An 18,299-nucleotide genomic window follows, 5' to 3' on the forward strand; every position below is an offset into this window, starting at 1 on the left:
AGTATGGCATACGGCTTGCCCCCTGTGCTGTTTCCCCAATTTATTGTAGTCTCGGCATTTTCCTCCTAAATGGGAACAAGCTACATGTGACCGAGCATCACATACATTTTAGTTCTCAGAGGTTTCGAAATGAAACCTTAAATCATTTCGAACCTTAGTCACTAGTGAGCTATAAACTGCAAACTGTTTTCTTAAGGAATTATTTTACTGGATTCAAAAAGCATAGCACAAGGGCTTCCTACAGACAGCTGCTCATAAAACAGGAAATCAGGCCATTGTTTTTCTTAGATGGCATTAATGATACTCAACATGCAAGATAAATAAGGAATGCAAGGAACAAAAAATATCCACGTTGCAAACTTCCCAAACTACATTCATCTCATTCCAGTGGGCAATACACCAATCGCTCTCATGTTAAACCTGTTGCATATCTCCGTGGTTGGCATGCCCTGCACCTCTAATCAGCATGGGATATCTTAGAAAATGGGAAGGATCTGAGGTGTTTGAGAGACTGCATGCTCTAACTTGCATGCATCGTAACAGTGTGCACTTAACAAATGGAATTCACAGCCCCAGGACATAATGGCCATCACTAGCTTGAGTAGCTTGAAATGTAAATTACAGCAGGGGTTCACAAACTTTCTATCACTGGGGTCCACCTGAGAATTATTAAGGCCCACCAGTCACAAAATGGCTGTGAGGTCAGTCACAAAATGATGGTAGGTGGATCAGAGTTGGGCATAATCAGCTGGCAATTACTAACATCAATTTCTACTGGTATCTAATCAGTCTTCAGAAATTCCTAAATTCTTTCCCGCAGCATTTATCTTGTGGGAAGGAGTTCCATAGGCCAGCGTTCCTCAAGCTCAGTACACACATTTGCTCTGGAGGTATTGTGACAACCTTCCTATTTTACCCAGAATTTGTTGCTCCAAAGGCTGCAGGTGAAGATGGCATTTTTCAGGGGTGTCAGGTACTTATCCAAAGTTTGTGTTTCCTTTTGAAAATAAGGCACAGCGGAGACTGTAGTGTCTTTATGATATATAATTTATAGTATATAAAGTGGTACCTCGGGTTAGGTACTTAATTTGTTCCGGAGGTTCGTTCTTAACCTGAAACTGTTCTTAACCTGAAGCACCACTTTAGCTAATGAGCCTCCTGCTGCCGCTGAGCCGCCGGAGCACGATTTCTGTTCTTATCCTGAAGCAAAGTTCTTAATCTGAAGCACTATTTCTGGGTTAGCGCAGTACGTAACCTGAAGCGTATGTAACCAGAGGTACCACTGTACAACCTAAGCCTATGATGGTGGGGTTCACAGCATTAACACCCCCAAAGGGTCTTGTTTCTCCCATACCCACAGCCTCGGATTCAAACAGAAATCAAACATTGCTCTCAAACTTTGCTCTGACTCTTTCCAGTTCACTGCTTAATCCTCAAGGAAAGGAGGCCCCACCCATTTGCCACCTTGAACCAAGCCCCTTAACCCAGGTTATCACTTCACCAGGAGTTATCACATTCACCCAGGTTATCACTTCACCAGGAGGCCATCGTAGCTATTCCAATAATTAGAAGCCTTGATTAAATTCTAACACTTGCTGGATCCAGGAATTAGAGGGTCCTGGCACCCAGTTTAAACACTGTTTTCTCTTCTCACCCCCCACATGCATCTCAAAAACATTTTAACCCACCACTTGCAATTTCTTCTCCCTTTGTGTTTTCACACTCGACTTGGACCTTGTTTGTTTCCCTGACAATTTATTTCATCCCCCTTTCCTTGTCTGTGTATATTCATGTCTCCCTGCTATAACAGCTTTCCCCTCTTACCTTTTCTATACCCAATGTATTATTATAATCATTAATGCATATTAACCTTTTATTTTTAATTTTCTTCCAATGCCTCCTCTAGCCTTTACTGTCAGAGGGAGACCATCCTTCCCTTTTCCTCCTCTGGGATTCTCTGTCTGAGCAAACAAGGAGTTGCTGGTGCTGGCCCTGGTTAGGTCAAATAGCTCTGGCATAACTAGGGTGTGTGGCAGGCAAGAGAGGAATTACTGAACAGGTCATGGCACTGAGGACCACCTGAAAGTGGCTCAAGTCCCACTGGTGGAGAAACACTGTCCTAGTGGATAACGTTCTATTGATCGGTAGTGATCACGGGAGCTAAATGGGACCTCCATGTACAGAAGTAACATGCTGCAGAGTACCAGATTGCTGGGGATAAACAATGGAAAATATTGCCACCTGCATTCCCTGCTTGTGAGCTCTCAAAAGCATCTGACTTGGCTGTTGGGACTGACACAGAACAATGATTCAGCAAAGCCACTCTCATATGGCCTTTATGCGTACAGAATACCATTGACTCACACAAGTAAAAATAAGTTATGACAGTAACAAAGTAGTACTATTAAACCATGGTTTCTTTATTGAGGATTCAGGCTGCTGAGGGAGCTCTGTTAGCAAACATTATTGGTTGAAGTACCAAATATGCACAAAGAGTGAAGCAGGGCGCAGGTTGACACCAAGCTTGGAAAAAAGTGGAACCTGGCGATAACCTGTAAATGCAACAGCAATGAATGAGTGGATTACAGGGAAAGCGATTCACGAAGACATGTAAACCTTAGTTCTGTCCCAAGAAGTGGAACCTAGGAGGGAGCCATGTTCAGTCCTCTTCACATCTCCAGGTAGGGCTGGTAAAGACTTCTGCCTGAATCCCTGGAGAGTCACTGCCAGTCAGTGTAAGATGATGCAGAGCAAGAACCTAATGCTTTGACTTGCTAAAAGACAAGTCCCTATGTTGCTATAAGAACACAGAGCAATCACTGGGCTTGCAACCTTTATCAGGATGGCTACAGAAATACAGTCAACATGGAGGTTCACACAAATAGGTTGTAAGCACCATTATGGACCTACACACTCCTAAAACTGTATGTGAACCAATGTATTAACCGGCCCCTACATTCACCTAGAAGGGTCAGCTACAATTGTAAGTAACAAAGTAAGCATGTGGTAGAGCACAGGACCGCTCCTGCAGCTGAAATAAATGAAGATTGCAGAAATTCCAAAAGGATGTACATTAAAAGACAACATTGTTGATCTGTATAAAAGGGAAAGCAGAGTTCACACTTTTAGGAACAGTGAAGACTCGACAAGTAATGCAATTAACACCCCATTCAGTTCTGCACAATGTCACAAATTAAAGCTAGGCAACTAACATGGTTAAAAATAGTACCACCACAGCATTTTTTTGAACAGGTCTGGTTTCAGCAATGATAGTAACACAACCACTGTACCTTGGAAGCACTCAATTTAAGGCTATGTTGCATATCATAATCAAGAAGAGAAAAATTTGTTGTTAGGGATTTGTGCATGGGGGGGACGGGGAGTAATACCTTTATTCATGCTCAGAAGTGGTAAAGTATATTGTCCAAGGAAGTCATTGGAAGTGAGAGAAAGCTGATCTTCTACAACAAACCGTACTAAGGCAAGCTCTGGAACTTGGATGTTAAAAGTGAATGTTTCATTCCACCTGGGACTCAAAGCTGAAATAAAGAAAGCAATATAAGACAAGCAATGATCTGTTAAAACAACTCTACATTGCTAATTGTGTTCTATTCACTGACCACTGAAAATAAAACCTCCATTTGTTTCCTATTTCTTTCTCTGTTCATTGATGATTCTCACTGATTGCAGGAGTACATGTCTGAAATGCTCCCACAAATGCAAAACAAAGGCTGGCTAAGTAGAAACTCTTCTTATGTTTTTAGCTTTTTCTGTTTTATATCTATGCTTTTCTATTTTTTATCTGTAAACCACCTTGAGTCCCAGTCTGGGGGAATATCGTAGAATTACAAAATTGGAAGAGACACCAAAAGTCACCTAATCCAACCCCCTGGAATGCAAGAATCTCAACTAAAGCATCCATCACTGATGGCCATCCAATGTCGTCTTAAATATATATTATTATTTATATGATTGGACAACATTTAGCTTGGTTTAAGTTTGATGAAGAAGCACATAAACTGCTTTTGGAAAACTAGACCGGTATACCTTCTGAAAATGTCAGGTAATGCTAAATAATAATAAAATAATAATGGTAATATATAACTGCACGTACTTGGCAATCATTTTTAGTGATCTCTGTGCAATTTTACACATGTTTTGCTTAACAAGCAAAATTAAATTACATTAATTTAACCAAAATATCTTTTGAATTCCCAAGTCATGTTCCAACTTTTTTAGCACGTCTCATTTTTGGGAATTTGAAAGCTGAAAAATTCAACTACACCTAGTCTTGTTTGCCTGATGTTAAAACTGGCATTACATTGCAGTGGAGCTGTCCCTTTGGAATTTAAATGATCCACTGACAGGCTTCTTCTTTTTAGTTTAATCACAACTATGCACAGTTTCCAGCAGTGAACCATAATGAGGTGAACCATTTGGAGTGACACAGTGATTTGATTCCTCCCTTAATTTTGTCGTAATGCTTCTTTTCTTTCTTTTTTTTGCAGATGGATAGTGGAAAGACACCAAGGATGCATAAAAGACACAACTTTAAAGATTTGCCAGGATTTTTTTTTCTACTGCAAGCCTAAGAAAGCAATCAGACCAAAGGCTTCTCTAATCCAGCACCCTGTTCTCACAGTGGCCAACCTGGGGGCTGTGGGAAGCCTGCAAGGAGTTGGATGCTGCGGTGTCTCCAAAAAAAATTACACATCACTTGGGAAGACAGGCAAACTAATGCCAGTGTACTGGAAGAAGGAAAGATCACCAGTGTCGAAGCAATGATTCTTCAACATCAACTTCATTGGACTAGTCATGCTGTGCAGATGCCTGATTATCATCTTCCAAAGCAACTACACTATTCCGAACTTAAAAATGTTAAATGTAATGCTGGTGGTCAACAAAAGAGGTTCAAAGACTCTCCCAAGGCAAATCTAAAAAAAAATGTAGTATATATACCGAAAACTGGGAAACACGGGCCTGCGAGTGCTCCAATTGGATAACAGCCTTTACCAAAGGTGTCATGGGCTTTGAAGATTAACAAACTCACGTGCTAAGAGGAAGGCACGCTTGGCAAACCCTCACCATGATCAACCCCTGCCTGGAAACCTAAGTCCCCACAGTGGAAGGACGTGTGGGTCCAGAATTGGCCTCCACAGTCACTTACAGATTCACTTTTAAAACCATGTTTATGGAGGACAATCTTACTCGGCTATGAGTGATTGCCAAAGAAGAAGAAGAAGAAGAACGAGCTCTTGCCACTTGTGATTCCCAACAACTGAAATCCAGAAGCTGACGGGATGAAACAGACTTTTCTGGAGGGATGGCCTTATCACTGGGCAGATCCTATAGAATGGCAGTGAGATGCTGGAGGACACAGCTTGATGCGTTTCACACTGTCTGCCCTGCTTCCCCCAAACTAGTCTGCTGTCCTCAGGCACTGCCTCATCTCCAGTGTTGAAGCAAGATTCACCTGCAATCAGGTCAGCTTCTATAGATGACAAGGATGGGAAGCCTCTGGCTCAGGGACCAAACGTGGCCTAGAGACGTCTTCATCTGCCCCAGATAGAGACATACCCCCCCCCCCTCAGTGGCCCCACTTCATTCCCCAAGTCTTTTTGCCTGGATGGAATGTGTCCTTGAACTCTGACAATGCCACCTGCTTGTCCAGATAGAGAACAGAGAGGCATGTGTGAGGTTATGTAGAATGCAGCCTACTACATACAAGTAAAATCTTTATCTATTGCTCCACCCACTTTGGGCTCTGGCCCAGCCCATCACCAAAAGGAAAGGGGAATTTGTGGTGTTGCAGGCACCAGGCAATCAGCGCTGCACACAGCTGGCTTGGGCTGCCAGCTTACAGGACTGGCTTTCTATGAGCTTGTTTCCGCAAACAAAAGTGTATGTCTGTCCACAGTGTGGGGACCTGTATGCTTCTGTAGTGGCTCAACTGTTCAAGTAACATACATTTTTACACACCCCGGAAGAAGCCCTAAAACCACAGCGGACAACTAGGGACAAGCAAAAACACAGAAAGAGAGGTATACTGGTACTACAAACATACAAATTCCTGCATTTTTCTCTGTCTGTTTTCTTCCACTGCCCACTTACAGCTCTGACGTAAACAATGAAGGCGGGAAACAAACCTGTCCACCTCCACAGAATGCAATTAGAACAAAGCTTGATCTTTCCTTTGTTCTACTTTCCCCTACACACATGTAAATGTATGTATTTTAGCCTGTCCTTTCTAATTCATTCAAATAATGGAATTTTTAATATTCCATATAAGAACTCTCTCTGTGTGTGTATGTACCATTCATGCTTTCCTTACTAATTTATGCACTGCTGTTTCTGTACATAGGCCCAGTTGCCAAAGGCAAAACTTTGATAAGCTATGTAAGCCCATGAGTTAAATCCCTAAATTACTGAAACATTACGCAACCAATAGACTGTTGCACTTACCATTGCCCTTAACTACACAGCTCTGTTGCTTTGCATGGTCTTCCGGAACACCATAAATTTCTACTAGAACTAGGGGGTCAGCTTTATTACTCCTGGAGAGACTGCTAGGTGGTAATTGATGACCGCTGATAAGCTGCAGAGAAAAACAACAACAGTGCATAAGCTTCAACTGGGATATACAATGGTACCTCAGGTTACATATGCTTCAGGTTACATACGCTTCAGGTTAGACGCCGCTAACCCAGAAATAGTACCTCGGGTTAAGAACTTTGCTTCAGGATGAGGACAGAAATCGTGCTCCAGCACTGTAAAATGCAATTGATTATTATTCTGCAAAATGCAATTGATTATTATTCTGTAAAATGCAATTGATTATTATTCTGGCATCAATGGTTTTACTGAAAAACAGGCGGGGAAGCCTACCACACAGGACAAGGCTAACTGAGAATTATTTACCCTTAACTATGAAACAGCTGTAAAAAAACAAATGTTTGAGCTGCTATTGGGGCAAGAGGAATGGTGGGAGGCACCATTGGGGCAAGAGGAAATTGTCCTCTCAATTTTCTGTGTAATACTGGGGAGTCCAAGCTTCTTTTCCTCCCATATACATGTTATCAAATCACCAAAGATGGAAAAGCAGCAAGTGGAAGGGCAATTTTGAATGGGGGGAAAAATGACTACATGGGAAAGGAACAAGAAACTCCTCACCTGTTATTCCTCCACTTGGGATTACAATTGCCATGGCCACTTTTCATTTTAAAAAGATTTTTTTAAAAAAAACACACATCTGACATATAATGCCTACTATGAGCCTCTGTTTTCCTTCATTTGTGTGCAATCTTTAGCATTTTCTGCACCCAAGCCCTCCAAGTGCATCTGTAACTAGGTAAGAGGAGGTCCTTGTTCCCTCTTGAAAGTAAAAATAAGTACAGTGAACTTGAGCATGTTCTTCTTCCGCACTTCCCCTCCTCTCCATCTTCTGTGCCTCTTTTTGTCTCTGTTCTGTCAGAATGCTGCTTGCAACAAGCTTCTTGAGACAAATACTTCTCCTTTTTGCTCGTGCTACTTTGCAAATCACAGTGTGTATCAACGGTTCTATATTTTATACCGAGTAATGATGACTTATGATTTCAGCACCACTTTTGAAAATCCCAGTGGATAACAGCAGCAGTTTGTCACTGGCAAAATATACTCAGTCCTTGGTACTAGATGGGCTTGTTGCTTTGCTTGTTATTTGCATAAATCTCTTTCATATAGTTAGACCAAACCTGTAAAAGCTACTGCCCATAAGTCTTCTCTCAGAGTATATCAGGTGAAGTTTGAGTAGAATGCTATGCAACACATCTTACATCCTGCTCCAAAGGGTGCTTCCATGCCTGTGTTTCTCAGACTTAGGGCACTGCCAGACAGTTGCTATTCTCAGGTGGAATTCAAACATATATTTGGCAAATTCAAATTGTGTGTTTTATAGTTGATTGGGAGGTCTTGGGCAAAAATCCCGCTTCCCCAAAAGATCAGACTTTTGCAATAAAGAAAACGATGGGAAAATGCACTGCGACATATGAGTTAACATATGCTTTGACGCAACCCCATCTAACCTCAATGCAAACAAATAAGAATGAATTCTCAATAAACAGTCAATGTCGTCTAATCATCCTGCAAACAAATCAGGATGAATGCTCGATAGGTCAACTGGAAGTGCCCTTAGTTTCTCATAAAAAAAGGCCCTCGTATTACTGCAATACTCTCTATATTGCAAGGGCATTTCATTTTATCACATCTCTTAGCAACTGATCCACCACAAAACTGTCTTATTAGAGGGGTGGTTTTTTAGTACATATATACCCATTCACTAATCACTTGCTTCAATCACCACCTACTTAATCCCTTTTCTCTCTCTCTCTCTCTCTCTTTCTGACCTTGAACAATTCTGATCTCCTCACAAACCCACAGACATTTTATAGTCTTTCCCAACCTTTCACTAGAGAAAAAGAAACTCACTCAGTCTCAGTAGAACTATTGATATCTGCCTGTGCATACACTGCGCTATGTTCTGGCTCCTAAACATAATAAGCCCATTCCAGAGCCTAGCACCACATTTTAAGCAGAGGCACTACACATTTACAGAAAACCCATTAAAAAACGGGTTATGGGATGTCAGAGGGATAAGAGGAATGGACCAAAAGCCAGCAAAATGGGGGGGGGGGCGACTGCAACAAAGAGAAGTCGCTCAAGCAACTTCATTGAAAAGGCAGGGATGCCTGGAGTATCATAGTCATAATACTTCGACACTGATATAGGGCTTGGGGTACATTATCTCAGGGTGCTTACATTAACCTTGTACAGCAGGTTAAGTATTATTATACCATACTGCTGGTGTGAGAGAACATTGGCTTCCTCAAGGCAATTTAGTGAGGTCATGACAGAGGTGACCTTTGAACCAGGGATTTCCCACTTCACTTCCTTGCAGAGCGATCCTAAACCGTGGTTCTGTACTCCTCTGGGCGAGGGAGTGGCAGGTTCGGATGCGGCAGAGGTTTCTCCACCACCACCATCTCCACAGATGGCAGGGGGCTGTTTCTGCTGTGCCCACCAACAGCACAAGCTGTTGACAACCTACCCGGGGTGTTTGCTCCCTTCAGGAGGCCCTGAAATTTGTGGGGATGGGGGGAGCGGCAGAGCTGGGCCAGCCATGGATCTTCCTGGAGGCCACAGATGGGGCCTAACTGGGCCTTTCTGCAGCAGAAGCCTAGAGCTAGCAAAACGTAAAATAAGCTTCTGCCCTGGCCAGTGCCAAGAGCAGAACTTTGAATGCCGTAGTGTTGCTGTCCCTCTGCCCAGCCCCACTGTTCCTTGGCTGGGACTGTGGATTGCTCCCTTAGCCTTGCAGCAGCTCCCTTCAACAAAAGGCTCAAAGCCCAGTAAAATTGCAACATGTTAAGTGTTTATTGGATCAAACCAGAGAGACAGCCCTTACTTAAGTGAAGAATTTCTGTTAATTAAAAGCACACACTGGCATGAACAAAATCTTTCAGTCTTTTTTTTTTTTTTGCAATTAATTAAGTGGGGCAAACTTTTTGAGTGCATTTTTTAAAATCTGAATCGGTGTTACAAAGCTGGCTCATTGTCACATGTTTGCAAACGCAGGGCAAAATGGCAACTGTGTAACAAGACAATGAACTACAGCAGTGGTATTTAATAATGTGCCAAATGCCTTTGATGACTAAATAGCATTTGCAAGAAGCTAGTCTCAGCATCTGTGGTACTCAAGGTATTTATTTCCAACAGCAAGCAGAGGAAAAGCACAAGAAAATATTGCAGATAATAAATCAAGCAGGTGTGATTTATTTTAGTTCTGACTGGCAATTTTTCAGTACCACTGCTACGTATGAGCCTCACAGCTTGAACTAAAAGGTCTATTTCACAAAGTTTTAGCACACAAATGATATTTATAGGTTATATGTGAAAAATAAGCTAGTTAATCTCAGCATAACAAAAACAATAACTGATAAGAGGAAAGCCGACCTGCCTTCTGAAAGAAGTAAGGTACAGGAATGGATTCAGACCGCATTACTAAACTGAGTGCAAGCCCTGATTTAACTGGATGGTGCCCTGCAGGTTCAAGCAACCCAAAGCTGAGGCCACTTATAGCAACGTCTGAGGAAATTGGGAACATGCTGCAAATGTGCCCTAAACCTTCCTCCGAGGAGGTCAGTGTGCCATTTAGCCTCACAACATGCCTGTGGGGCAGTTCACAAAAAGATCCCCACAACCAGTCATTAAACTTTGCAGTCCAGAGGGGATCTGAAGCAGATTTTTCCATATCCAAACCTGACCCTCTAGCCACCATGATTCTCCAGCATCCATCACTAAGATGGATGGACATCTGATCAGCAGCACCAGCTGTGGGGGCAAGGTCCCTATGAAGTCAAAGGCAACCAGAAGAGAACAGGCAGGAAAAGGGTAAGCTCTTGTTTTTCAGCTCTTTAAGTCACGAGGCAGAACAAACCACCAGTATGGGAGCCAGATCAAGCAGCTTCGGAATAATCAAAGGATAAACTCAGACAAAAATAAATAGAGATGACTTCTGTGACCAGGTAAAGGTAAAAAAAAAAAAGGTAAAGTACCCCAGACGGTTATGCCCAGTCAAAGGTGACTATGGGGTTGCGGTGCTCATCTCGCTTTCAGGCCAAGGGAGCCGGTGTTTGTCCACAGACAGCTTTCCGGGTCATGCGGCCAGCATGACTAAACCACTTCTGGCACAAAGGAACACCTTGACGAGTGCCAGAGCACACAGAAACACCATTTACCTTCCCACCACAGCGGTACCTATTTATCTACTTGCACTGGCGTGCTTTCGAACTGCTAGGTTGGCAGGAGCTGGGACAGAGCAATGGGAACTCACCCCGTCACAGGGATTCTAACTGCCAACCTTCTGATCGGCAAACCCAAGAGGCTCAGTAGTTTAGACCACAGTGTCACCTGCATCCCTAGTTAATAACCAGGTAGAGACTAGCAAACATACACTGAAATAAAAACCCTGTTGGGCTCTGGGTGTGCTAAGGGCTCTAACTCTTTCCACAGACAATGCTTCCCAAAGCTAGTGCCCTCCATTTGTTTTGAACACCAATCAGTTCCCACCAGCACAGCTACAGCTGATGGGAATTGTAATCTAAAACAACTGGAGGGCAGCAGGTTGGGGAAGGCTGCTCTGGAGCTATCTATGTTTTAAAACCTGTATCCTGATGATGTAATGCAAAAACTTTTGGAGGCTAAAGTGGTATTTGCTGCAGCCAAGGCTATTTGGTTGGTTGGTTGTTTATTAGTCCTTTAAAATATTTATATTCCACCTGTCTCAACAACCTGATTAAAACAATTCATTAATCAATTAAAAATAATTACACAAATTAAAAAAGAAGCAGGTAATATACAGTAAGTATAAAACAGAGCAGGTAGTCAATCAAGTGCCACCAGACACCTGAGCAAACAGGAGTTTTTAATTAGCAGCTACAATTTGACAATGTAGGCATATCCCCTTGCAATCAACTCGTTTCATACTTGCATCAGCCCCAGGACTTTCCTTTGCACGTTCCTAGGAGGAAAATTCAGAAACTGCTTATGCAGTGTCACTGGAATCAGTGGGACTGCAGCGATATATATATGTGTGTATCGTTCCTCCACATTTCATAATGGCACATCTATAAGTGTGACTTGAATCATGTTTATAGCTGAGTAAGTGCCTTGAAGCTATTTTGCATCTTCACAAATCTACCAGAAAGCAAAGAGAGAGGAACCATATGCAAGTGATAGCACAGGGGCCCTGCTGGTACACATTTTTATTTTAAATTAACTATAGGCCGCCTTTCACTGCGAAAAATAACAAGGTAGTTTACAAAATAAAACCAGTATAACACAATAACAATAAAACATAACGCAGGATATCAAGGGTTTGGTAAAGTCGGTATTAAGGATCTGAGCTTGGGAGTGCCCATGTAAATAGTTCAATATCTACCAAGCTGCAGAACACCTGTGCCATAGGTGTCCATCATATATTTAAGTGGAGCTCATTATACAATGTGGTGGCTAACACAAAGAAGGCCAGATGTGTCTCTACTAGATGCCTAGAAGGACCTCATCTGACAACCTAAGTGAACAAGCTGGTCTAGGTAGAAGGGTCCTCCTTCTCAGACAACCTGGTCCTAAGCTGTGCAGGACTTATATGTCAACAACAAAATCTTAAACTCAGCTCAGCAGCAATTATGCTGCCAATTGACACCAATCAGCTATCAGGTACAGGTTGCTTGAAGTGCTTATCACGAGCTGAGGTGGAAAATACAGAGAAAGTATTAGTATTTATTTGCAAAAAAGAAAGCACAAGTGGTCTGGCAAATTAAATAAAGAATGTTATCAACAAAATGAACTGACCTTTATAGTAAGAAGCACCGGTTGACAGTTTGCAGATATAGCATGTGGAGTAAATTGTGTGTCTCTATTTCTTAGATATTCTGGTTTTAGTAAATAGCCAGAACCACCATTATCCAGAAATTTCCCAGTTTGAAGATCCATTTGCAGTCCTGCTGTTTGGAAATTTAAGGCCACTGTATGAAAAAGCAGAATGTTCAATTGCAGAAAGGTAAACAGCAGGAGGCTACAATTTAAATATATATATTTACAATATCCACCCTGCAAGCTGCTTGAATATACACACCACAGTAACTCCAGCTCTGGATTCAAAGCACTTGAGTAGATACAGCTATTATGGTGTCTTCTTAGAAGGTTTTCCATTTTTAAAATAAGCATATTATGGACAAACTAACCAATCTCAGACCGAGTAGAGCAAATCAGTAAGACATTAAGAGGATCAGGCTAGAATTAGCTGATCAGGCTGCCTTAGTTGATGGCACTTTGAAAGAGGGATCATAGCTCATGGTTATGTAAATTCATCCAGTGCTTTTTGTTTTGCAAACCCAGGTATATTGCAAGGCTGTGGGTGAAATTTTACTGCGGTGCAGTAACAAGGCTGCAACTTTTATTGGCAGCAGTGCCTTAGCAGTCTGGCTTCACATATGGCAAGGATCAATTCATCACCCAGCTCATCTACTGTATGATGTGAAAGCCCCACCCTTAGTCCATGTGCTGGGTACTTAATACACATTTTGCTGCTGCTTCTTTTTTTCCTTTTTCCTTTTTTTACAAAATTGCTTTTATTTGTTAGCTTCTTTTTAAAAAATGCTTTGTAGTTTTACTGCCTCCAGAGGTCCTCCCCTCCCCCAAATGTATAAAATGAAAGGCAGCTCTGATTTGTTTGTTCAAACACTCATTTTTGCCTTCATAAACCAGTATGTGCAAACTCCATCTATAATAATTTTTCTGCTTATTGCGGGCAGCAGCCCTCCAAAAATATGACCAATCTTTCAAAATTATGGAAGAGTGGCAGCCATACCTCTCTGGAATTCCCAGTTATTAAAATTCTCAGCATGTCTCTAGTGTATGGAATTGCAACATATGAACAAGAGCGATGTCGGCTGCAATCCTAAACACACTTACTAAGGAGTAAGCTTTGTTTGTTTGTTTTAGGGGATTTGAAATATTCAAGGCAAACCCTCCCAAGGCAGGTTACAGAGATAATTAGCTTCATATGCATAGCAGGAACATGATGCTTCCAAATAATTTATAGAACAGCCCAGCTGCAATCATTCCAGCCCAGGTCCTCAATGACAATCTTTTTACCCATCCACTCATAATCTCTCCTGTCCTGCCTATCCACAGAAGTTGTTTCCAGCTTTCAGGCATTGCCCCAGTGGTCCAGTGCCTCAGTTTGTGGAAGTTTTGTTCTAACAATGAAAAGATTTGGGGATTTGGGTGGGAATGGCTAGACCACCTTTCTGTTTTCCAAACCTTCGAGGTCTACGTAACAGTAGTGATGGGGAGGAAATTAGATTCAGTTCACATGTAAAGGCAAATGTACCTATTCAACACTTTCTGAAACAATATGCAAACCAAAACACAGCCATCCATTGAAACTCAAACTTCCCTGAATTTCACAATGTATTATTATTATTTATTTATTTGATTTCTATACCACCCTATACCCGAAGGTCTCAGGGCAGTTCGCATAAAATATCAAATACATAAAATCAAAACAAAACCAACAACCCAACAGAACGCCCCCCCTCCCCCAAAAAAGAGCCAGCATTTTTAAAAAGGGTATGGGATGTAGATCAAGTCAGGCAAAGGCCTGGTTGAAAAGGAACTTTTTTGCCTGACGCCTAAAGGTGTATAGTGAAGGCACCAGGTGAACTTCCCTGGGGAGAGCATTCCACAGATAGGGAACCACTGCAGAGAAGGCCCACTTCTCATGTTGCCACCCTCCTGATCTCTCACGGAAGAGGCACAAGAAGAAGGGCCTCAGAAGATTATCTCAGGGGAGGTTCATATGGGAAGAGGCGGTCCTTGAGGTATTGTGGTCCTGAGCCATTTAAGGCTTTATAGGTCAAAACCAGCACTTTGAATAGGGCCCGTATTGAATGTAGTTCTCTAGCCAGGTGGTGTGTACAAAAATGCATACTATACTAAGGGAAAGGGCCCATAAACTGCACACACACACACACACACACACACACACACACACACGTTCACCTGCGCTATACACACATGCGCTAGGGGCTGTGCCCCTGCTTATCTTACTGGCAAATCCAGCCTACCCCACTCCCCTTAGACCTTGCCAACCTCTCAATCCCCTAACCTTACAACATGACAATGCCCCCTTCCTCTAACAGATCACCAACCCCGCCCCCATTACACCTCTCTCCTTAAATTGCGGTAGCAACATGTGATGTGGCACAAGTGGGGTTCTGTTGCTCTGCCACAAACCCAACATCATAGGTAACTCTTGGCATTAGCTGTGTGGCCACAGGCTAAGGGCCCAGTGGCATCACTAATACGGCACCAGCCTCAGATGCTCTGATGTGGAAGAGGACCTTGCAGACATTGGCCTCAAACAGCTGACTGCTTTATGGCTTCGTGGAAAATGTACTGATCCAGCATGCTGAGACACATTTATTTGCAGGGTGCAGTTCCTTAGTCTGGAGATGAAATTCATTAAAAAAAACAAAACCCTCATACTTCAATTAAAACAGTAAAAAAAGTAAGTTTTGAAAAATCCATTTACCTAGGTGCCTGTACATAAAAATAAATATATTCCATGTGTTATATAGCAGGACTTTACAAATTTGTACAGTGGTACCTCAGGTTACAAACACCTTGGGTTTCAGACTTCACTAACCCAGAAGTAGTACCTTGGGTTAAGAACTTTACCTCAGGATGAGAACAAAAATCGCATGGCGGCGGCATAGCGGCAGCAGGAGGCCCCATTAGCTAATGTGGTACTTCAGGTTAAGAACTGTTTCAGGTTAAGAATGGACCTCCGGAACGAATTAAGTTCATAACCAGAGGTACCACTGTATTTTTCAATCAAACTGAAGGGTTAGTTTGGTACCTGCACACCAATGAATTCTGCAGCTCCCAATTTTCTGTATGGATTTTAGAGTTCCATTCAGAGTGGAGATCCCACAGAAATGGAACCACAGTCCATAGCAGAGAATGGCCATAGCTCACTGGTAGAGCATCTTGCTTTGCATGCAGAAGGTCCCAAGCTCAATCAAAGAGGGCTGGGAAACAACCCAAACTGAAACCATAGGTAGTCACAGCTTATCAGTGTAGACTAGAGGTGGGGAACACGTGGCCCCCCAGATTTTGCAGGACTACAATCCCATCCTCCATGGCCATTGACAATGCTAGCTGGGGAGGATGGGAGTTGACAATTCTGAGCTAGATGGAGCAATGGTCTCTGTATAAGATGTTCTATGAGGTCTATTCATGCCAAAACACCGGGGGAAAGCCTACCTGGAACTCTTGGGTGCCTTTCATATGTAATTCCCTTGTGCTATGATGTTTGAAGGAGCTGTAAGAAAACTACGAGCTGCACAGAAAAGACTGCATTCTCTCAGAAGCTTCTAGCATGTTTATTCAACCACACAGGGTCAAATCTGGTAGCAGGGTTGGTGAAACTGCTCGTGTGCTTCTATGTCATTGTATGCACCAATGCAGAGCTTTTCTCAGCCTGAACTCACTGGAACTCAGTTCCAGCACCTCTCAGGTGGGTGCCATTGCCATTCTAAGAGAACGAGGGAGGTGTTCATAGTAAGTTCTGGCACCTCTTTTTCTAGAAAACTCGCACTGCACCAATGCCATAATAAACATGAAAGTGCCTGTTTATAATTAATTTGGACAGCCTTGGTTTCTGAATTAACTATTCTGCAGAACCCCTAATAAATTTAAATTATGAATTAATTACAAAGCAGAGCTGACAGATCCCACTCACCCTTCAGCGGCTGTTCAGTGTCGAATGAAAGAGAGAGAAAAACAAGATCTGCTCTTCTAATTTAATGATAAGTAGTAAAACCTAATTATAGTAAAAACAACAACACCTGTACTGAAAATATGCTTGACAATCTATGTAAGTTATGTGAAAATGCACCATTCTGTTGTCTAAACATTTTGAATTGCTACACAAGCCCTCCTTGCAGTTTAATCATAAAGCACCGGTCTTTATCTTGAACACAAAACTGTCAGAATTTCCTTTTCTCAGAAGCTCAAAACACTTTCCGTTGTTTTGCTGCTGCAGTTTTGGAAATAAAACAGCACACTGCCTGGAACAGGATATTATAATTCATGGGGAAAAGACAGCACAGTTATCACTGGCATGAAGTAAAATCTTCCCTTGTCTAGGACTGTGGTGCTCCTCATATTGAAAATTCACTAGTCAGCCTAGTAAAGCACAAACATGACACACATAAAATAGATAAATGATTTTGGGTTTTTAAAAAATCAAAGGAACTTGATTGTTTGCCAGAGAGAAATACTAACCCAAAGAGGCACAAGTCATGTTTAAGAGTAATTCAGAAGAGGCTTATTCTCTCTTCCTATGAGATAAATGTAGAGCTACTGACTGCATGCTGTCAACTTCACATTTTATATCTGAGGAAGAAATGTCTGAATTTTAGAGTCCTTGGTTTGTTATGCTGTGTGGGGTGTGTGCGTGTGGATCCTTCTTGGTGTCACTGTTTTGGGTTCTGGATTCTGAACTGGCATCCTTACAGGCTGATCTATAACTGATATTTCCGGACTCACTGGAAATTCAGAATTCCCAAAACAATATGCAAACAAGAATGCATCTATTTTTCAAAATTTGCACTTCTACAAAATTTGCTGTCCTGTGTACAAATGTGTGAATATTAGGCGAAAGTGTGCATTGAAAATGCATATATTTGTGAAAACAGCATTATTTAGAACTTTAGAAAGATGGGAAACTGAGAGAAATCAAAAAGAGGTGTAGATAAGCCCCTGGTCAGTTTGTGCTGATCTAATGCATTTTCAAATATGCGTCCTAACAGTGGTGCTGCCAAGGCAGGTCTTTGAGGCAGATATCCAGGGGCCCTACTCAGCAGAATAAGCAATATCAGCCCCAAGTGCAGCAGGGCAGGCTAACTACATACTGAAGTAAATGAAGTAATACACATCACATCTAACAAGCGTACTTAAAACGCCCAATTTCATCGCTGCATGTTAATGATCAAATCAGGAATGCAGGAAGCACTCGGTCCATCTAGATCAGGATTGTCCACACCAGGTGTGGGAAATCTTTGGCCCTCCAAATGTTTCTAAGCTATGCTTCCCATCAGCACAAGCAAGCATGGCCAGCTGTGGATCAGCAACATCTGGAGGGCCAAAGGTCCCCCCCCCACACACACACCTAGCCTGCCCTGAGTGGCAGAGGCTCTCCAGGGTTCAACATGGGAACATTCCCAGTACTGCATGGAGATGCTGGGGTTTGACTCAAATCAGAGGTTTCTGCTACTGAGCTATGGCCCTTCCCTAAACACACAAGGAATTTAGCCCCATTGAACAGCGTGGGACTCACTTCCAAGTAAACATGCATAGGGAATGTATTGTCATCATTAACTTTCAACGTAACTGTTATAGGTAAGAATGATGGTGGGTGCAGGGAGGGAAGATCTCAGATGAGGCATATGGAAGGGCATATGCTTTGTGAGATTTGGCAGAAATTATGTAAGCAGCCGCAGTGTCAAGAAAAGTTTGGACTAATTACATTTTATAGCTATAAAGTCATTTTCATCTGCAAAGTTAAAGGTCTCGGTTACTTTAATGTTTTTAATTACATTCATTTTTCCCGTTTAACTGCAAATGTTGGTGCCTCCGCTGCAAAAGCATTTTTAAAGTTATTATAAATCATTCATTGCCATTTCCCAATTACA

General features: G+C 42.2%; 1 protein-coding gene across 1 annotated transcript in view; it reads right to left on the reverse strand.

Annotated features, from left to right (window-relative positions):
- Positions 1–2,437: 2,437 nt before the first annotated feature.
- The window catches only part of LOC114605595 (1-phosphatidylinositol 4,5-bisphosphate phosphodiesterase zeta-1-like), a 46,886-nt gene continuing 31,024 nt past the window's right edge, over positions 2,438–18,299 (reverse strand). The window contains exons 8-11 of the mRNA XM_028747003.2: positions 12,388–12,560; positions 6,463–6,595; positions 3,390–3,539; positions 2,438–2,552 (exon numbers count right to left, since the gene is read on the reverse strand). Of these exons, the coding sequence (XP_028602836.2) occupies positions 2,464–2,552; positions 3,390–3,539; positions 6,463–6,595; positions 12,388–12,560 (545 nt within the window). The 3' untranslated portion in view covers positions 2,438–2,463. The remainder of the gene's footprint in view (positions 2,553–3,389; positions 3,540–6,462; positions 6,596–12,387; positions 12,561–18,299) is intronic.

Source organism: Podarcis muralis, chromosome 10 (genome assembly GCF_964188315.1).
Source record: "Podarcis muralis chromosome 10, rPodMur119.hap1.1, whole genome shotgun sequence".
In the NCBI taxonomy this organism is placed as follows: Eukaryota; Metazoa; Chordata; class Lepidosauria; order Squamata; family Lacertidae; genus Podarcis; species Podarcis muralis.